The following is a 21,624-nucleotide window of genomic DNA, read 5'->3' as shown; positions in this document are numbered from 1 at the left end:
TAACAGAGCCCACTGGGGCATGTAGGGAACAGACTGCAGGGGCAGGACTAGATCAGGCAGACCAGGGACAGGCTGCTGAGATTGTTCAGAGGGAGATGATGGTAGAGGCTGGGGAGAAGTGGGAAGTGGGCACACTCTGGATAGATCTGAAGGTGGAACTGACAGTCTTTCTTTACAGATAACATCCAAACTGGGGAAAAGTCTCTCCTAAAAGTGTTCCTATCACAGGCTTTTAAATTAGACGCATCAGGGTTCTCATCCCAGCTTGGCAACATACCAGCTGTGTGATCTTAGCAAAGTTGCTCAATCTCTGTTAGCCTCAGTTTCCCCATCTATAAAATGGGGTTAATAACTGGGATGTAATATCAGTGAGATTATTCATGCAAAGCACTTAGTACGGGACCTGGCACACGGGGAGTGGTCCCTACAAGGCAGCTGTGAAAATGAGGGTCATTCCCCAGGAAAGACTTTAAGACCTGCATGCCACCCTCCCTCCCCTGCTCCCCTCCTCTGGCTCCCATACCCCTTCTCTGCCCCTTGCAAAGTCAGGGATCTGAAGGCGGCACAATGAGGTCCTAAGTCCTGTTGAGCCTCAGATTCTTCATCTGTAAAATGGGTTTTGCAAAGTTTGCAGTATAGATCATCAGGGCCATTAGATGAACCATTTCACCCCTAGGGTGCCTGGCACACACCAAGTTCTCAGGAATCAGTAGCTGTTCTGTTTTCACCATGACCATCAATAACAATAGCTACGTGGATCTCCTTAAAGATTTCTCCCATTTTATTATGAAAATTTTCAAACACACAGGAAAACTGAAAGAATTTCAAAGACCACACATATATATCTACCACCTGGACCCTACCATTAAATACTTAACTACTTTTGCTTTCTCCACACATTGGTTCATTCTGCTACCCATCCGTCAGTCCATTTTATGTTATGATGAATTTCAAAATCCTGAAATATTTTTGTGAAGATTTTGAGGAATCGGTTTACAGAAAACACCATTTTTAGCACTGTTCTTAGTTCATTACATATACTCACTCATCTAATTCTCATAGTGACTCCTTAAAACACATCAGGTGTGCAGTGTGGTATATTATCTCCCTTTTACAGATGAGGAAACTGAGGCAAAGAGAAGCAAAGGACTTATATCAAAGGACTTTAGCCACTAATGCCATCTCTTTTCTTCTCAGAATGGGTGAAGTATGCCACACAATGGAATATCATGCAGATATTTCAGTGTATGAGAATGTTTAGAAGAATCTAGTAAAAATAGCACTGGGCTATGGTATGATCCTGATACAACCCAGATCCTGTGTCTAAGAAAAAAAAAAATGCTTCAAGGAGGAGCATCCACTGTTACTAAAGGTAGCTTAGGGGTAAATGGACACTGGGTGATTGAATAAAATCCTTTGTTAATAATTGCAGCTACTACTAATTGAGCTCTTTCTCTGCATCTCACCCTGTATTTACAGGCTTTACATGCTGTATCTTCCAAGCACTTGTGAGGTAGGCACTGCCTTACCCATTTTAGAGATTAAGATACTGAGGCTAACAGAAGGGCAAGACTTGCCCAAGGTTCCCCAGCCAAGAGGTGGCAGAACCAGGACCCAAATCCAGGCTTGTCAGTCCCCTGAACCATTAATCTCTATTTCTACCTTCTTATTTTTCAGTAATAAGGCAATATTACTTTCATAGTGGAAAATACTTTTTAAAAAGAATTTTGTTTAAAAAAGCAGACTCATTTATCTTTATTTTACTAGCCATGTGTGTTCCTTTGATGAAATTGAAAACCCTACCTCACACCATACACAAAAACCAGTTCCAGATTGACTGCCAACTTAAACGTAATGCAAAATGATACTTGGAAAAATAAGATGTAAGGAAAAGATTGAGAAATTGGACTACACTAAAGTTAAGACCTTCTGTGCACTAAAAAGTGCCATTAAGAGAGTGAAAAGGCAAGCCTTCGAGGAGAAGATGTGTATAGTACATACAACTAACAAACTGGTGGTGTCCAGAATACATAAGGACAAGTCCATTTAAAAAAAAACACACAACAACAACGCTGCCCTGGCTGATGTAACTCAGTGGATTGAGCACCGGCCTGCGAACTGAAAGGTTGTTGGTTCAATTTTCAGTCAGGGCACATGCCTGAGTTGCGGGTCAGGTTCCCAGTTGGAGGCATGTGAAAGGCAACAGGTTGACATATTTCTCACACATTGATGTTTCTCTCCCACTCTTTCTCTCTCCCTTCCCCTCTCTCTAAAATTAAATAAATAAAATCTTTAAAAAAGGGGCAACTCAATAGAAAATTGGTCAAGACACTTGAACAAGTATGTACTGAAAAAGAATATCCAAAAGGCCAACATGCAAATGAAAAGGTGTTCAATTCTATTATTCATCAAGGAAATGCAAATTGAAACTACAATGAGCTACCACTACACATCCAGTGTGATGGTTAAAATTAAAACACCTGACATGGCCAAGTGTTGGCAAGGATGTGAAGCAATGGAAACGCCCCAACATGGCTGGAGGGAGGAGAAGAAATGATTACAACTGCTTTGGAAAGCTTTTTGGTAATATCTAGTAAACATAAATACACACACACATACTCTATGACCCAACCATTCTACTCCTGCCTTCATATCCAAGAGAAATGTGTATATATGTTCACATTATGTTGTGAATGTACTAGGACAAAATATGTACTAGAACGATAAGTGCAGTATTATTTGCAAGAGACAAAAATTGAAACAATTCAAATTCCCAGTTGGTATATAAATAAATTATAGTGTACTCCTACAGTGTAATACTACTCAGCAATGGGAAGGAATGGACTGCATTTCTACACCCATCCGAGATGAATTTCACAATCATAGTGTTGAGAGAAAGAAGCCAGGCACAAAAGTTCATACTATATAATTCTGTTTACATCATGTGGAAAGTAGGCAAAATGAAACCTCTGTACACAGGGAGGCATACTTAAACCCAAACCAGGTAAAAATCAGTAATGTGGGGACCTTCGCAGGGAGAAAGGAGAGCCTGGCAGGAGGCAGCAGGGGCCTGTGGGAAGTTGGTAAGATTTGTTTCTTCACCTGGGTGGTGGTGACACAAGTGTGTTCCCTTCGTCATAATTCATTAAGTGGAACATATATGTTTCAGGCACTTTTCTGTATGTGTGTCACACTTTACCATAATAAAGATTTGAAAAATGTAAAAATGACTTTGAAAAGTAGATTAACCATAGCCTTATCTCACAAACTAAACAGACCAGATGTCTTAGGTACAATAAATAATTAAGAAACCCTTTTCATGAAGATGGCGCTGAAAGCTAAGAAGGAAGCCACTGCCCCTCCCAAAGCCGAAGCCAAGGCAAAGGCTTTGGAAGCAAAGCAAGCAGTGCTAAAAGGCGTCCACAGCCTCAAAAAAAAGAAGATCCGCACGTCTCCCACCTTCCAGAGGCCTAAGACACTGCAGCTCCGAAGGCAGCCTAAATATCCTCGGAAGACCGCTCCCAGGAGAAACAAGCTTGACCACTATGCCATCATCAAGTTCCCCCTGACTACGGAGTCAGCCATGAAGAAGATAGAAGACAATAATACACTTGTGTTCGTTGTGGATGTCAAGGCCAACAAGCACCAGATCAAACAGGCTGTGAAGAAGCTGTATGACATTGATGTGGCCAAGGTCAACACCCTGATCAGGCCTGATGGGGAGAAGAAGGCCTATGTTCAACTGGCTCCAGATTATGATGCTTTGGATGTTGCCAACAAAATTGGGATCATCTAAACTGAGTCCAGCTGGCTAATTCTAAATATAAAAATTTTATACAAATAAATAAATAAATAAATAATTAATTAAAAGGGGTATGTGTGGTATTTGCTCTGTTTAGACACTGTTCTAAGAGGTTTATAGCTCTTACCTTATTTAATCTCCACAATAACCCTTTGATGTTGTTACTCTTGTTATCTGCATTTAATAATGGGGACACTGAGGCACAGTGAGGTATGCTCATGCTAGATCTAAACACAGGCTATCTAGTCCCAGAGTATATGTTCTGCTCAGCGCAACAGGAGTCTTCGCTCTAAAGAGTGGAATAAAAAATAGGGAAGTGGAAGTCTATCTCTCAAAACACAAAGGTATTTAAAGAGAGAAATTAGGAATAGCTCTATGGCCATTCTGAGAGTAAGGGAGGGGCCATAAGTGAGCAATGAGCTCTCATCCACCATGATTCCAGTTGGGCCTTTGAACCTGAGTGGTGGAATTCAGCGACTGTGTGAACTTAGATGGGAAAAACAATGACCTCTTTGCCTTTACTATTCTTTAATTTAGCAGTCCTCAAAATGTAGTTTGGGAACCATTGTGAGTACTCAAGATCTTTTTCAGGGGGTTAATGAGGTCATAACTATTTCATGACAATACTAGGATGTGTTTGTTTTTTTCACCCTCCAAAACCTATCTAACCTGTGATGACATCATTGCTCTGCTGGCTAATGGAAAATATGCATGTATATTGTTGTGTTTTAAAACTTCTCAGTTTTCTTCATTTATATTTATTTTTAAATTATAGTTGACATACAATAATATATTAATTTCAGGTGTACAACTTAGTTCAGTTGGTCAATGCTAATATTAGAACCCACATATACTGCTTTTTGGGGTCCTCAATGATTTTTAAGAAGGCCAAATTTGGCTGCTCTACCTGTGAATTAGCCTTCTCTTTGTCCCACTGCTTCACAAATAAATTCTCTTTCACTGTGAACTGAAAAAAAAAAAGAAGGTAGAGTTCAAGAACTGCTGATGTAATTGAAATTTAGCATGTCTTCGTGTCATGGGATGGGGAAAGTGCGCGGGGAGGAGGTTGGGGGTGGGACAGGTGGGGAACAGACCATGGAACTATTAGCAGTGCCTGGCTTTGTCATGAGAAGAAAACACAGATGTTTTCAAATCCCATTGCAGTCATTGCTGGACTCTCAAACATCTACACACTCATCAAAACTTCTAAATTACTATAATTTTGTGACCTGCCACTAAATCTTAAAGTTTCTTTGTTTATATTTATTTATTTATTTAAATCCTCACCTGAAGATATGCTTATTGATTTTAGGGAGAGTGGAGGGGAGGGAGAGAGAAAGAAAGAGAAACATCGATGTGAGAGAGAAACACCAATCTTGTGGGTACTGATCCTGCAACCTAGGCCTGTGCCCTGATCAGAATGAAACTGGAGATACGCTCCAACCAATTGAGCCATACTGGCCAGGGCTAGATCTTGAAGTTTAATGCATTAAGAAAGAAACATGTAGTATGCTGTACACATGAAACTAATACAAAATTATATTGAATATAAACTGTAATTGAAAGTAAAATAAAAAAGAAGCATGCAATTCAACTATAGTAGTGTTTTAAAAGCTAATTGAAGGATAAACTCAAATATAAGAGATCAGGTGGGGGTGGGAGGGGCAGGGGAAAGTGGTGGCGGGTAAATGGAGACAAATGTATTTGAACAATAAAAAAAAAAGAAATCAAAAAAGAAAAGAGCACATATACTACTGTATCACATATTTGTTTTAAAAACATTTGTATGTCTGTAAGCAGACTTTTCCTTCTGCTCCAGAAACTCCCAGGCATACTTTGTGGCAAGCCTTCCAACAGATCACAAGAGACACTGAAATTAAGAACAAACTGACAGTAACCAGAGGGGTGGGAGGAGGGGCACAATGGGGGGAAAGAAGGGGAAGGGTCCTGAGGAAACAGGTATAAAGGACCCATGGACAAAGCCAAAGAGGGGTTGGATTGAGGGTGGGATGTGGGGGTGGGTGGGGCAGGGGAAAGTGGTGGCAGGAAGATGTAAACAACTGTATTTGAATAACAACAACAACAAAAAAGCTGCATTAAAAGCAGCATAGTTTCCCTGCGCCCCGCCCCCCCGCCCGCGCTCCCCAACCCCCCAGAAAAGAGGAACAAATTCTCACTTGCTTCTTCCTGGGCCCCAGGGCAATTTCTGGAGTTCGCGTTAATAGTAGAAATAACAGCTGATTCTTATCCATCTTTTACTCTGGGCCAGGCTCATTCTCTGCATGAAATTTCATGCGTCAACTACTTTAATCTTCACGACAGTCCTTAGAATACGTACCATTATCACCTTCATTTTATAGGTTAAGAATCCGAGGCCCTGTGAGGTCGAGTAACCGGCCTAGGGCGCACAGCTCAGAAGCATCGCTGTCATTCCTGGATTTTGATTTTGTGTTTCAGCGTGCTGGGGCAGTCTGGGGAGGAATCGGTGGGTTTAGCTTGCTGACGGAGGAAGGTGGAAGGAACTGAGAGGAAGATGAAGCCGGCACGACGGGATGGGGGAATCCCCCGGGTCGCAGGGGTCGCTACCAGCACACCTGGGTACCGCGGGATCCGGCCGGGCCAGGGCTGGGGGCCGACGTCCGTACACTGGGGGCTTCGCAGCTGCCGGGAGGGACTCCTGGGGGCAAGGGCCGCCTTACCCATCCAGGAACTCACCTGGTGACCGACTTGGAGGTGGCGGCGGCGTACCAAAGTTTTCTGGGTCCTCCTTCTCACGCCCCGCCCTAGGGGAGAGGGGCGGGTGGGCGTGGGGCTCTCAGGACCGGCCGGACCTGTGGGACCCGGGAACCCGGCTGTCTGCGGAGCCTGTCACCTGGAGAAGCCAAGCTCTTCCGGGGCTGGGACGGCTGTGGGCGGCGGGGTGCCTCGGCACTGCAAACTCATAAATACCGCAGCCGCACTGGTGGCCGGAGACGTGTGTGCGGGCAGTTGGCGCTCTCGAGGGTGAGCTGGGCACAGGGAGGGCACCCCCCACCCCCATCTCAACTCCTGGCTTCCGGGCCTGGCAGGTCCTGGGGAGCTGGAGACCTAACTGGAGCTGGCAGGGCAGAGATGCGGAGAAGGGAGGTGGGTATACAGCTGGAGATGGGGTGGGAAGGGGATGCTGGAAGGAGGATAGTAGAGGGGATGGGGCCGCCCCAGGTAGGATGGACTTCCGAGGGATCTGGGGACAGCATGGAGGATTGAGGCCACTAAGACCAAAACAGAAGGCTGGAGGATGGAGCTCAGTGATGAGGTGGAATGCTAAGGATCTAGGGAATCAGGTACAAGACACTGAGGTTACTAAGAGCAGGATGGAATGCTGGGGTGGGGTTGCCAAAGGTAATTTCTTGCAGGACCCCCATCCCACTCCCAAATCTGAGAGCAAGCTGTGGTTAAGAGCCAGGACTCATGGGTTCCAAACTTGGCTCCATCACATCTGAGCTGTGCAACTGAATCACTGGGTTGCCCATTTTCCTAATCTGTGATATGGAGCTGCTTATCACAGTGGCCTCCACACAGAGGGATGCTGTGAGGCTTCCATGAATTAATCTATGCAGTGTGCTCAGCACCCAGTGAGTCTCAGAGAGCGCTGGCCACAGGGTAGTGATCATTATTTTTGTTTGCTCTCCAGCATCCGGATAACCAGTCCCTTGAAGACCTCCCTACCATCCTGCCTCCCTCCCAGGGACATTGCCTGGTCTCCCTCCATTCTCCTTTCTCCCAGCCACTCCTGCTGTCCCTGACCAAATCTGATCTACCCCGGCTCAGCCCCCACCCCTTCTCCTCTCTGCACCCCACCCCCCCTCCACCATGTGCCCCTTTCTTCCCTGCTTGTCCTGTTGCTGTCTGCTCCTGTTTTTCTCCCTGGGAATCCAGGGAGTCCCAAAGGATCCCAAAGCTGCCCCTGAGCAAGTCCACCTGTCCTATCCAGGTAAGTGTCTGTGACCCTCCCAGGGCATTTCCCAGGGAGGCCCGTTGGGTTGTGGTCTCAGGAGTCCCACACTGATTGCTGTGGGGCCCTAGGCTGGTGGCTGACTCTTCCTGAGCCTCAGTTGTCTGCGTCTGTTAAATGGAGATCACAAACAGTAGTGCATCTGGCTGTGCGGGAGTTGATTCTGGTGCCCAGCCTATGGTAAGCACTCTCCAAAGGGAGCTGCTGTCACTCTTGCTCGTTTTGTCCTTGCTCATTGTGTCCCCACCAGGCTGCCTCCTGATCCTTGATCACCAGGTGGTGGTGCACTGAGTAGTAAGAACTTGGACTCTGAATCCTTTGCACCCGGACTCCCTGGGTTTGAATCTCAACTTTGCTGTAGCCTTGGGCAAATGACTTAACTTCTCCGGTCTTAGCCTCCTCCATATATCCAGATGAGGACAATGCGATGATAGTAGCATGACCTCATAGTGAGGAATAAATGATGCATTACCTATGTAACAAGACGTCTCATGTGCATTTGTCTCTGGACCCCTTGGCACAGCTAAAATTATTGAGACCCTCAAAGAGCTTTAGTTTATGAGAGTTCTGTCCATAGTATTTGCCATATTAGAAACCAAAACTGAGGCATTTAGAAATATTTATTGCCATTTTAAAAAAAGAATTTATCTTTATTTTTAGAGAGAGAGGAAGGAGGGGAGAAAGAGAGGGAGAGAAACATCAATGCGTGGTTGCCTCTTGCGCACCCCCAACTGAGGATCTGGAGGGCAACCCAGGCATGTGCCCTGACTGGGAATCGAACTGACAACCTTTTGGTTTGTAGGCCAGCACCCAATCCACTGGGCCACACCAGCCAGGGCAATTGTAATTTAAAATCAACAACAATAAACTCATTCTGTATTAAGGTAAATGATATTTTTCATGAAAAATAACTATACAAAGGAAAAAAGCTGGTCAGAAGAGTGGCATTGAGTTACATCTTTTTAAGTCTCTTTAATGTCTGGAGACAGCCAGATCCCTCCTTACATCTGCTTCTGCTTCAGTCTGTTTCAATATGCTACTTTGGATAATATGTATGAAGAAAATTTGATCTCATGCTGACATGTGGTTGAAATAGAGAGGAAGATTTTAAAAGGAGTTTCAAATAATTGTGGCTATTTCCTTTTCACCAAAAAACAACTCTTTTCCTCCCTCCCTTCCTTCTTTCCCTCATCCTTCCTCCCTCCCTTCTTAATTATTTTAGCTTTTTTATTTTGAAATGATTTTAAACCTACAGAAGAGCCGCAAAGATAATACAGTTCCTGTATCCACTTCACTCAGCTTCCCTTAATGTTAATCTCTCTATTTTTTTAAAGATTTTTAAAATTTATTTTTAGAGAGAGTAGAAGGGAGGGAGAAAGACAGGGAAACATCACTGTGTGGTTGCTTCTCGAGCACCCCCTACCGGAGACCTGGCCTGCAACCCAGGCATGCGCCCTGACTGGGAATTGATCCAGCAGCCCTTTGGTTTGCAGGCCAGCACTCAATCCACTGAGCCACACCAGCCAGGGCTCTTAATGTTAATCTCTTATGTGTCCATGGTACCATTGTCAAAACTAAGAAATTAACATTGGCATCACATTACTAACTAAAACATGGATTTTTTTTTTTTTAATTTCACCAGTTTTTCTACTAATGTCTTAATTCTAATCCAGGATCTGCTGCGGGATCCCATGTCTCTGGTCCCTAGCTGCCATGTCTCTGGTCCCTTCCTATCTGTGACACATTATCAATTTTTCTTTATTGTTTGTGTTCTTGACACTTTTACAGAAGATAATTTCTTAAAGATTAGTTGCAATGTGGGATCTGAAACTGCATGAATAAACTGGCTTTGGCATTTGCTAACCTGCTGACCTTGGACAAGACACTTTGCCTGGAGACCTCTGTAAAAGAAACAACAATAAAATCTATTTCACAGGCCTGCGGTGAAAATCTTGCGAGATCACAGCTGTCCTTTGGCCCACAAAATTATAGTAGCAAATATACTCTTTGACTAGTGCTTCAGTTGGATAACTCAGTGAACCTCATTTTGGGCCTTAAACTGTAGGTACTATTGTTACACCCATTATACAAAAGGGTAAACTGAGGTTCACAGAGATGAAGAGTCTGACCCTAAGTCACAGTCTGGAATTTGAACCTAAGCAATTCAAGAGCCATGGTATTTGTTTTAGAACTTTAAATTTTGTACTAATTTTAGATTTAACAAAAATTTTGCAAAAATATTAGAGTTTCTGTATCCCCTTCACTCAGCCTCTCCTGACGTATCTTACCTAACCACGACACTATTATTAATGCCATTTTTATTGGTGCAATACTATTAACTCAACTACAAAACTTATTAGAATTTCACCAATTTTTTCACTGATTTAGTCACAGTTAGTTGTCTCCTCCAATCTGTCAATTTCTCAGTCTTTCCTTACCTTTCATGATTTTTCCATTTTTGAGTACTGAGTAGTTATTTTGTAGGATATCCCTCATTTTGGGTTTGCCTGATATTTTCTCATTATGGAACTAAGTTATGTGTTTTTCTGGCAAGACGGCAATAGATGCGATGCTGTATCTTTCCTAATTTGTGATATCATGGCTTATTGCTGTTACTGGTGATGTTAACCGTCATTGCTTAGTTCCTAGGTTTCTCCACTGTAACATTTTTATTCTTTCCTTTGTTGTTAATAAATATCTTGGGGAAAATTCCTTGAGAATACAAAAATCATGTTTCTTTTGAAAAATTTACCCGTTAATTTTAGTATCCATCAGTGAATCCTGTATGCAACAATTACTAGTGTGGTGTTTGCCTAGTTGTGGTTTTGTAATCTTCTAATTCTCTCTTTCTGTCTTATTGAAATTTTACTCTAAGGAAAGGCTGTTCTTTCCCCCTCCATTTATTTATTTATTCAGTTATTTATTTATATCAATATGGAGTCATGGATATTTATTTTATTCCATGGGTTAAAATCCTGTATTATCATTATTTATTTTGTGGCTCAAATTGTCCCTGCTTTGGTCTTTGGAATTTCTTCGGATTGGTTTCTGTGTTCTTTTAATAAAACCACATCTTTTTTTTGAGCACTTCCTCACTTTCTGCCACCACAAATTATTCCAGGCTCATCTTGTATATTTCCTCCCCCATCTCTGGAATCAACGACTTCTCCAAAGCTCTCTGACTCCTTCCATTGAGTATTTAGAAACCAAAATCTGAGCAGTAGGTGTGCTCATTGCTAGTGAGGCATCATTGTTTCTAGGCCTTCTCACCAATGGAGCTAGGCCATACATGTGTGTATGTTTATAAGCAAATGCTGCATCTATATTTCTGTATCTATCTGCATATATATTAAATACCAAAGGATCATACTGATACCTTGATTTCAGGCCAACATCAAATGTTTGTTTAATTATTTAATTTATTTTTTCCTCCTTATCCAAGGACATGCTTATTGATTTTAGAGAGAGGGGAAGGAACTGGGAGAGAGAGAGGGAAAGAGAGAGAAACATAGATGCAAGAGAGAAACATCGATTGGGTGCTTCCCATGGGCACCCGAGACTGGGGTTCAGACTTGCAACCTAGGTATGTGCCCTGATCAAAAATTGAATTGGTGACTTTTTGGTATACAGGACCATGCTCCAACCAACTGAACCACACCATTCAGGGCTCAAATGTTAATTTTTTTAAAAAGTTTATTTTTGCCTTCTTTTCTTGTTTATAACTTTTTTCTTTAACGTTGAGAAACCTAGCTTCCACAATCTACAATATACTTACTTGTAGTAGAGGGATAAAGTAGTTTCAGAATTGTTTGCTGTATCCCTGGGAGAACACTTATTGGATGACGGCACTTATGTGCAGCCCCTTTCCTATGCCACCTTACAGTGCCCAGCCAAGATTATTTCCCATGGTTACTTTTCTTCCCCACCCCTTCAGTGTGGTTACTTTATTCATTTTTAAATATAGTTTCAACCATTTGTTAGTGTTTATATTCCATACTAGCCTCTCCTCACATCCTGGGTAGTTTGGTTAGTTTGTTTTTGGGGTGTATGAAGTAAATGTGAAACATGACTATAGTTCTAGGAGTCCGAATTTTTATACAAAAAAGATAGACTCAGAGAGTTGTCCTCCCTCCTCATTTCTACTACACTATTTCTCCTTATTTTATACCCTTTCCTTCCCCATCCACCCTATATAAGTAATCCATCTCTTTAATTTCAGGTATAGCCTCCCTGTATTTCTTTTTTTGTACTAATAAGCATATCCTTGTGTGTTTTTTCTTATATTCTCTTCCATGAAGAGTAGCTGACTACATATACTCACATATACTTTGCTTTTTAAATTTTATGTCTTGGACTTCATTCTGTATCTTAGAGTTCCTAGAGCTTGTCCTCTTTCTTTTTGACAGCTGCATAGTGCTCCACTGTATGCATGTTGTAGTTTATTCAGCCACTCTTCTACATTTGGGCCTTTCAGTTGTTCTGGTATTTTGCGATTACATACAGTGCTGCAATGTGTAATCTTTTGCATGTGCATTTTCATGTTGCTGGAGGAAGAACTCATGCTCTTAACATTACACTATACCTCATGATATTTTTAAAACCTTGATTTGGTTGCTAACTTTTAAGAATTTGGAGTAATCACTTAAAAGTCTGCTTTTGTATATCTATCTATATATGCTCCTGGACATAAAAAAACAATGTATAAAGACTGACTCTAGCAACTGACAGACTGGGTGGCACTGGGCCTGCTTCCTGCATGGCAGGTATCACCAGAGCTGAGCGATGGCTGCCCCTTTCACAGCAGGCAGGGCCTGCAGTTTGCCACACACCCCAGAGCTCTCACTGCCTTACTCCTTACAGCTGGACCTCTCCCCACTTTATATTATCTAGTTGGCCTCTAGACATCTGAGTTTATAACCCCTAAATGATATCATGTATGCAAAATGTTTGGCACAAGGCCTGCACATAGTAAATAATAATATCCATTCACTCATATAACCCTAACTGTGCTAGCCACTGTTTCAAGTGCTTTACTTATTATTTATTAATCTATGCCTCATAACAACCCTATAGAGTAGATACTATTATTATTCCATTTGACAGATAAGGAAACTGAGGCAAAAAGAGGTAGTGACTTGCCAAAGAAAGGCACAGTTTGGAAATGGCAAGCTGGAATTGAACTTGGGAAGTTCTACAACCTGTGTCCTTAACTAATGAGTCTTCAGGAGCTGTCAATCATTGCCTCTCATTCTCTCTGCACATCCCTCCCTGCTCTGCCCAGACGTCACTGCTCAGCCCCACTCTCTTCCTTTCTGTCCAGATGAGCCAGGATCCATGACTGTAACCTGGACCACATGGGTCCCAACCCCCTCTGAAGTGCAGTTTGGGCTACAGTTATCAGGGCCCCTGCCCTTCCGGGCCCATGGCGCCGTCAGCCCCTTTGTGGATGGAGGCTTTCTCCGACGGAAGCTCTACATACACCGTGTCACACTGCGGGGACTGCTGCCGGGAGTCCAGTATGGTGAGAGGGGCCCAGGGCACAGGTGTTGAGGGGTGAATGGAAGAGGAGTGGGATAGGGATTAGAAGCTGCCGCTGGCAGGTGGCTCAGGCTAGGTTCCTGATTCCTCTGCTTATGCAAGCCTATCGTCTGAGACCCTGGGATAAAAATGGAAGGTTCTGGAGACCTGGAATGAGGTGGACAGAAGGCGCTCTGGTCAAACCTATTCAACCCACTACCTCTTTCCCTTACCAACTGAAGATGAGTGTGGGGGGGGGAGGGGACATCTGGGGGCTCCCAGCTGATTGTGACCTTTCCCTTCCCCTCAGTTTACCGCTGTGGCAGTACTCGGGGCTGGAGCCGGCGGTTCCGCTTCAAGGCCCTAAAGAATGGGCCCCACTGGAGCCCCCGTCTGGCTGTGTTTGGGGACCTGGGGGCTGACAACCCGAGGGCCCTACCCCGGCTGCGCAGGGACACTCAGCAGGGCATGTACGATGCTGTTCTCCATGTGGGTGAGGCATTGGGAAGGGTGTGCCTGGAGGTATGGGGGGAGGGAGGCCTGCATGGGAGGCAACACCAGGCTTGTGGAGGGGACTGGGGCCAGGGCTAGTGTGGTTCAGAAGGGACTGGGGATTAGACTGGCCATGGAGATCATGTCCATGGTGGCCGGACTGCCCGGTTTAAACTCCCAAGTCACATCCTTATAGCTATGTATGTTGGTTTTCTCCTCTGTGTTTTTATTATTAGAGGTAAGACAAGTTCAGAATCTGTAGGACTGTTGTGATGACTAAATAAGTTGACATTGTCTGGTATGTTGTAAGTGTTAGTTATTATAATTGCTGTTGTGATTTGAGGGGATAGGGAACCAATGGGAGGTGAAGACTGGGGCTGATATGGTTCAAAACCACAGACTCTGGAACTGGACTCCTAGGGTTTGCTTCCTGGATTTTTACTGACCAGCTCTGTGACCTTGGGCAAGCACTTAATCTCTTTCAGCCTCAGTTTTTCCACATGAAATGGGGATAATAATAACAACACCCACCTCAGAGGGTGTTTTAAAGATTCAAATGATTAAGCATGTAAAGCATTTGGAACTGTGCCTGGTATAAAACCAGTACCAGACTATGCCAGTCTTAATGTTGTTCTCCTGGGAGGGCACGGGATGGCAGGCAGAGATGTGATCAGAGCACAGGAGGCTAGCATGGTCCTATGAGGGTCTCAGGGACCAGAGGCTCAGGAAACACTTCCAAATGCACACATCGGTGGGTGTGAGGTAGGGATCAGAGAACTGGGATGGTTCTGAGGCCAGAGTTGCCCAGCCCACACCTGAGCAACCAGGGCTCTCAATTCTGGCAAAAGCAGAACTAGATCTGGGTCCTCACTGTCTACCACCACCCCTACCATGTCCACCCTCCAGGAGACTTTGCCTACAACATGGATCAGGACAATGCTCGCGTCGGTGATGAGTTCATGCGGCTCATCGAACCCGTGGCTGCCAGCCTACCATACATGACATGCCCTGGGAATCATGAGGAGCGCTAGTGAGAGCCAGGGGCCTCAGGGTGGGCATGGGCCTGGCCAGTGAGAACAGATGTGTCCTTCTTGGTGTCTCACCTTAGTCCCTCATACTGCAGCAGCTCATTTGTGCTAGTGAGAGGAGAGGAGGGAGGAGCTGGCAGCCAGACTTGACTTCACAGTCCCAGGAAATGGGGTGGATAGGGCACCTAGACCCTCCCCTAAAACTTTTACTTCTTTTTATCCAGCAACTTCTCTAACTACAAGGCTCGCTTCAGTATGCCAGGGAACACTGAGGGCCTGTGGTACAGGTAACCTGAGGGAGCGGCTAGGGGGCCGGCCTCCTTCCCATGAAGGATGGGAGATGCAGTGCAGACCCCATCTCTGACCCCTGCCCTTTAACCCCTTAGCTGGGATGTGGGCCCTGCACACATCATCTCCTTCTCCACGGAAGTATATTTCTACCTCCATTATGGTCGCCACCTGGTAGAGAGACAGTTTCATTGGCTGGAGAGAGACCTCCAGGTAACCTGGGTGGAGGTCGCCTGTCATCTATTGGATTTGCCTCCCCTCTTTTCCCCCCAACCCCACCTCTCACTCTGGTCTTTCTCTCTAGAAAGCCAATGAGAACCGGGCAGCCCGGCCATGGATCATCACCATGGGTCACCGGCCCATGTACTGTTCCAACGCTGACTTGGATGACTGTACATGGCATGAAAGCAAGGTGAGGAACCCCTTCCTGGGGGCAGGGTGCTGAGAGCCAGGTGGGAGTTGGCCTGAGTCACCCCTCACTCCTTGCTCCTCCTGCCCAGGTTCGAAAGGGCCTCTTTGGCAAGTTATTTGGACTAGAGGATCTTTTCTACAAATATGGTAAGTGGCTGGGGGGAGGGCTCTGCTGCCCCAGGTCCCAACTTCTACCTCTCCTGGATTCAGGGACCTGACCCCCACTTGCTCTGTCTCAGGGGTTGACCTGCAGCTGTGGGCTCATGAGCACTCATACGAACGGCTGTGGCCTATATACAACTACCAGGTGAGGCTCAGCGAGGGCTGAGGGCTGGTGTCTATGGGCCCCTAGTCAGACTCTCTGGCATGGTGTGGTATGACTCGCCCCTCTCCCTTGTCCCTTCCTCCAGGTATTTAATGGCAGTCAAGAGATGCCCTACACCAACCCTCGAGGCCCAGTCCACATCATCACAGGATCTGCTGTGAGCAGGGCAGGGGAGGGTGCTTCTGGCTTCTCTCTTGTTATTTATTGAGGGTCAAACTTGGAGCAGCTCAGGTGCTGTGTGTTTCATACAGTCACTATCACTAACTCAGCCCTAGAGCTAAGGTACACCTAGAAACATGCTCATCATACAGATGTGAAAACAAAGGCTCAGACAGTAAAATTTGCATTCAAAGTCATAAATTCAAAAGATTTCAGGGGTTGGGGGCTTGCTCAGGTGGGCTGAATGGATCCACTGGCAGAGGGCTTATTATTATTATTGTAACTAAACTCCAGACTTTATTCACACTCCAGCTCCTTTCTCACTAATGACCTTTTTCTGTTCCAGAATTCCACAGTGTATTTAGTTGTTGTGACTTCTTAGGCTCCTCCAATCTGTGACAGTTTCTCAGTCTTTCTTTGTCTTTTGTCCTTCACATATTTGCAGACCCTCACGTTTTGCAGAATGCCCTCAGTCTGGGTTTATTCGACATTTTCTCATGCTGAGATTCTGGTTGTGCATTTTGGGCAAGACAGTCAGAGAAGTGATGTCTTGGCCTCTCAGCGTATCACACAAGAGAGTGCGTGATGTCAATGTGTCTCTGTCCTGGAGGTGTTTCTATGAATCACCAGCTGACGGAGGTGTCTGCTGGGCTCCTTCTCCATGGATTTATTGTATCTCCCCTTTTAATTAATAAATATCCTGGGGGAGATTCTTTCAGATTGTGCAAATGTTCTGTTTCTACTCAAACTTTCACCCACTAATTTTTGACTGTCAGTGGGCTTTGTCTGCCACAATTAATACCGTGGTGTTCTACTGGAATTTTCTATTTCTCTCATTCCTCCTAGACTTATTAGAATCCTCTTGTGAGGAAGAGCTGTCCCACTGCCTCATTTATTTGGTTAGTTATTGATTTATACTAATATGGATTCTTGGGTAATTATTTTATTCTGTGGGCTATGATCCGATACTATTGCCTGTGTTACTGCTTAGGTGGCTCCAGCTCTGGCCATTGGGAACTCTCTAGGTTGGTCCCCTGTCCCTTTGACATGAGCACTTCTTTACTTTTTGGCATTGCAAAGTGCTCCAGGGTCATCTTGTGGTGTCTCCCTGCCCCTACCTTGGAATCAATCACTTCTGCAAAGAGAGAAATCTTCTGTGCTTATTTATTTAAATCCTCACTCAAGGATATGCTTATTGATTTTATAGAGGGAGGGGGGTGGGTGGATGATGGGAGAGGGAGGGGGAAGTGGATGGGGGAAGGAGTGGGAAGGGAGAGAGAGAGAGTGAGATACATCAATCTGTTGCCTTCCCTACATGAGATTGAACCTGAAACCTAGGTATATGCCCTGACCAGGGATTGAACCCACAACCTTTTGATGTAAGGGACAATGCTCCAACCAACCAAGCCACCTGGCCAGGACAGAGAAGGCTTATTTTTTAAGCCAATACTTACAAATAAGTAAGAGCCTCTCATGATAAAAATTCAAGCAGTAGAGAGGGCAGGCGGTGAACACTAGCCATCCACACCCCTTCTTCCTTTCACTCTCAGTTGTTCCCTCTCTTGGTGGCATTTTAGAATGTTCTCTGTGCATGTGCAAATGAGTAATTGTCTACATAGAAATGTGTTTCTGCATCACCCTTTTTTCAAAACAACTTGGATTCTGCTCTATAGCCTTGCAGTTCTCAACCTTGGTGCCTGTTAGAATTACCTGGAATGGTTTTGAAACACAGAAGCCTTGGGCCCTACCTCAGACCAAACACCAGAACCTCTGAGGGTGGCATGCTGGCAGTGCACATGCTGTGTAGTCACATCCAGAGCCCCAAACAGAACACTATCGGCACCAGAGGCTCCTCAGGCCCATAGATGATCGCTGTTCTGACCTATATTAGCACAGATTAGCTTTTTTTCCTTTAATATAAAATTTTGAAATGATTTCAGACTTAAAGGAAAGTTGCAAAAATACTATGAAAACTTCCCATATCCCATATCCTCTTTATGAAGATTTTCCAAAAGTGAACATTTAACCATACCTGTTTTAATCTCTCTTTTTATGTATATGCATATACCTATGTGCATATATACATTTTATTATGATTTTCAGATCCAGTGAAGAATGAGTTGCAGAAATGATGCCCCTTCACCCTTCTGTCTGTATTTCCTAAAAAACAAGGACATTATGTTATCTGTTATCACTACAGTATAATAATCAAATTCAAGTAGTTAACTTTGATAATATACTATTATTATCTAATCTACAAGATAATTTGAGTATTATGTTACTCAAATTTAGCCAATTGTCCCATTTGTGTGCTTTAAATCAAAGCAAAGAGTTTTTCTTTTGACCCAGCATCTAGTCTAAGATCATATGTGCTATTCCGGTGTCTTGTCTCTTTAACATCGTTTAGTTAGAAACATTTCCTCACTTTCCATTCTTCATGACCTTGAAAAATTTGAAGAGTACAGCAAAATCGTTTTGTAGAATATCCCTCAGTTTGGGTCCATTTACTCATGATTAGGTGAGAGTTACACCTTTTTGGTAAGAACACACAAAAGTGACATGTTTTCAGGGCACACTACTAGGAGGCCCATGGTATCTCTGTAAACCCTCTAAGCCTCAGTCTCTAGTCACATAGATGTGGTAGGGATCTGTCTCACTACTGATGATGTTCACTCTGATCGCTTGGTTAAGGTGGTGTCTGCCAGCCACTCCATGGTTACTCTCTCCCCCTTTATAATTAACAAGCGTCTCCTGGAGATACTCTAAGACTGTGCAAGTATCTTGTTATTCTCCAAACTTCCACCACCAGTTTTACCATCTATTGATGATTCTTGCTTCAATCAGTTGTTATCATGATGGCTGCAAAATGGTGATTTTTTTTTGAGGTCCCTCATTCGTCTGGCATTCTACTGTAAGGACAAGTACTTCTTCTGCCCTAGGCATTGGTGATTTTAAATACCTTTCTTGGAGGGTTTACTGTGCAGTGAGGGTTGAGACTCTGATTTCTTCTATTCTGCAATTGTGCTTTCCCTTTAATGACACATCCTGGCCATGTTTCTGTATTAGCCTGCTTTGCGATGGTTAGGCTATAATTTACTTAACTGACCCCACTGATGGGCATTTGGGTGGCTTCCAGCTCAGGGCTTTTACAGAAAATGCTGCAGTGCACAGTCTTGTACGGCTATGCACTTTCTAGACCTGCACACCGGAAGCCTGGCTGGGTCAAAACACTCAATTGTGAGCATTATTGAGGTCAAGTCTTAACTGACTTTGCCTTTGTTGCGGGGGCAGGGCCCTGGCCTGGCAGGTGGTTTCTGCACCTCTGCGGGTCCTCCACCTGCCCCGGACCCAGGTCTGAACGACTGTCTCCCGCAGGGCTGCGAGGAGCGGCTGACTAGCTTCACCCTCTTTCCACGGCCCTGGAGCGCCGTGCGGGTGAAGGAGTATGGGTACACACGGTTACACATCCTCAATGGGACCCACGTCCACATCCAGCAGGTGTCCGATGACCAGGTCAGTGAGGGGTGCCTGAGTCACCAACCCGAGTAGCCAGACTCAGTGTGCTCTGAAGCCAAGGACTCTAGAGCCAGAAATCCTGGGTTCAAATCCAGCCTGTGCTACACCCCAGCTAGAAGACCTGAAGCAACTTACTTAACTTTGAGCCATAGTTTTCCCATCTGCAAATTGGAGATATTTAATAGTTTCTACCTCCCAGGATTATATGGGAGTTAAGTGTCTTATAAAATGCTTAGAACAGCTTCTAAAATATGGTAAATTCTATAGCTATTTATCAACTTGAAGCAGGGGGAAGAGAAAGATAGGTGGTGGGAGGTGGGTAAAGGAAGCCATGTGTATGGTCCTGATGGTATAAGGTTAGATGGACCCAAATAATCATGGCTCGCATTCTTTATTGCTGTCATTGTAATTTTAAAATACTGGTAATCACTATGATTTGTTGAGCACCTATTGTGTACCAGATGCTGAGCTAGATGCTTTATATTTAGTAGCACTTGAATTACAAAAGTCCCATAGAGGGGACTGTTTTTTCATTTTAGAGATGATAGAACTGAGGCTCAGAGGGAGGAAGCAATTTTCCCAGGGTCACACAGCCAGAGGGGGCAAAACCGGGATCTGACCCCAAAGAACATGCTCTTTTCATTATAAATAACTCCCGTTTATTGAGTGGCACATGCACCGGGGCAGGCTTTTGTGTGTGTTATCTTTTTCAGTTCTCCCCAGTTTACAGAAGATGAAAGTTAGGCTCAGAGTCAGGTCATGTGCTTAAGGCCACACAGAGAGTGGCTGAGCTGGGATTAAAGCAAGGTTGTTTTTTTTGTCTGACTCCAGAGTTTGTGCTCTAATAACAATAACCTACACTTACACATTTCTTTCAAGTACCCTTTCCCAATTTCTCATTTAATCCCCACAACATCTATGAGGTAGGTACTATTACTATTGTCTCCACCTTGCAGATAAGGAAAGTTGAGGCTCAAAGATATCAAGCAACTCGTCCAAGATCACACAGCCCATCCGCGGCAAAGCTGGGATTTGAACTCATGATATCTGGCCCCCGAGTCTGGGCTTGCAGCCCTTATATTGTTTCTGTGTTTGTTCCTCACAGGATGGGAAGATTGTGGATGATGTATGGGTGGTGAGACCCCTGCTCCACCGGATGATGTACCTCTAGGGATGGAGCAGCTCTCTTCAGCAACCACGGGCCTTGCTGCCTTGGCTGGTGTAACAGGACACTACCCAGGGCCGGCTGGGGAGTCAGGGCGGGCCTTGACTCCTCTGCCTTCCTGAGGCCCCATGTGGGTGAATGCAGCATGAGAGGGCTGGGCAGCTCTCCCCTCCTGGAGAGGTGAGGGTCCTGGCAGCTGTGCTGGAGGACAGGTGTGGACACAAACACAGACAGATACAGGTGGGCGGCACAGCCTTGCCCTGTTGCATAGCACTGACTGGGCGAGGTACCCACAGGCCTGGGGAATAAAGAGGCTTATGGCTGTGGCTCCGTGGACTCTGCACTTCTGCTGGGGATGCCCACTGGTGCCCCTTTCCTGCCTGCAGGGGCGAGAGGCATCACCAGCCCCAAGTCACAAGGTGAGCATGGCCATCATGACACCACTGTCCAGCAGTTGGTGATGGTGACTTTCTCCCCCTTAGCTGGCCCTCAGTGGGCCAATGGCCAGAAAGTGCTAAGGAATGTCCCTTTGTGCCACAGTTTCCCAGCCCGGCACTGACTTACCCTAGAAGCCAAGAGGTGTTAACATTGCCTCCAAGCTGGGGTGGCTGACAAGTCTTAGGCTTTCACAGATTTGCTGTTTTTCTCCCTTTTTCCTCCTTCTCCCTCTTCCCCTTCTTCCTTTCACTTATTCAACCGTTATTTATTGAGCACCCATAATGTACCAGACTCTGTCTTCAGTACTGGGAGACAGCCATGAACAGGACAGATCTCTGGCCTAGGGGCCCTGACATTCTATCCAGGTGACAGACAGCGAACCCAATAAATAAGTAAAATACATTACAGCGTCGCTATTTAGTGATAAATGCTCAGAAAAAGCAGGGAAGGGGAGGGAGATTATGGGAGGGAGTCTGAGGGAGGAGCCAT

General features: G+C 44.9%; 2 protein-coding genes across 2 annotated transcripts; both read left to right on the top strand.

Moving 5' to 3' along the window:
- Positions 1-3,319: 3,319 nt before the first annotated feature.
- On the top strand, positions 3,320-3,847 carry LOC129076711 (60S ribosomal protein L23a-like). Its single transcript, XM_054580864.1, has one exon. It carries the CDS (start codon positions 3,320-3,322, stop codon positions 3,794-3,796), a length of 477 nt encoding a protein of 158 aa, XP_054436839.1. The 3' UTR covers positions 3,797-3,847.
- A 3,807-nt stretch (positions 3,848-7,654) lies between these two features.
- ACP7 (acid phosphatase 7, tartrate resistant (putative)) lies at positions 7,655-20,703 on the top strand. Its single transcript, XM_054580863.1, has 12 exons — positions 7,655-7,775; positions 13,117-13,317; positions 13,624-13,806; positions 14,712-14,835; positions 15,058-15,120; positions 15,220-15,334; positions 15,426-15,533; positions 15,622-15,679; positions 15,772-15,839; positions 15,943-16,014; positions 19,392-19,529; positions 20,638-20,703. Exons 1-12 carry the CDS (start codon positions 7,655-7,657, stop codon positions 20,701-20,703), a joined length of 1,317 nt encoding a protein of 438 aa, XP_054436838.1.
- The last annotated feature ends 921 nt before the right edge of the window (positions 20,704-21,624 follow it).

This window comes from Pteronotus mesoamericanus, unplaced genomic scaffold (genome assembly GCF_021234165.1).
Source record: "Pteronotus mesoamericanus isolate MK-2021 breed Mesoamerican mustached bat unplaced genomic scaffold, CSHL_Meso_final contig_639, whole genome shotgun sequence".
Taxonomy (NCBI): Eukaryota; Metazoa; Chordata; class Mammalia; order Chiroptera; family Mormoopidae; genus Pteronotus; species Pteronotus mesoamericanus.
The sequence above is the reverse complement of the archived record's forward strand: the minus strand, read 5'-3'. Positions and strand labels throughout refer to the sequence as shown.

Bases quoted from the DNA above. Each gene is read 5' to 3' on its own strand.
- ACP7 (XM_054580863.1), top strand. From the start codon at position 7,655: ATGTGCCCCTTTCTTCCCTGCTTGTCCTGTTGCTGTCTGCTCCTGTTT. The intron at 15,335-15,425 runs GTAACCTGGGTG...CTTTCTCTCTAG, and splicing joins GGCTGGAGAGAGACCTCCAG to AAAGCCAATGAGAACCGGGC. The intron at 15,534-15,621 runs GTGAGGAACCCC...CCTCCTGCCCAG, and splicing joins GTACATGGCATGAAAGCAAG to GTTCGAAAGGGCCTCTTTGG.
- LOC129076711 (XM_054580864.1), top strand. From the start codon at position 3,320: ATGAAGATGGCGCTGAAAGCTAAGAAGGAAGCCACTGCCCCTCCCAAA.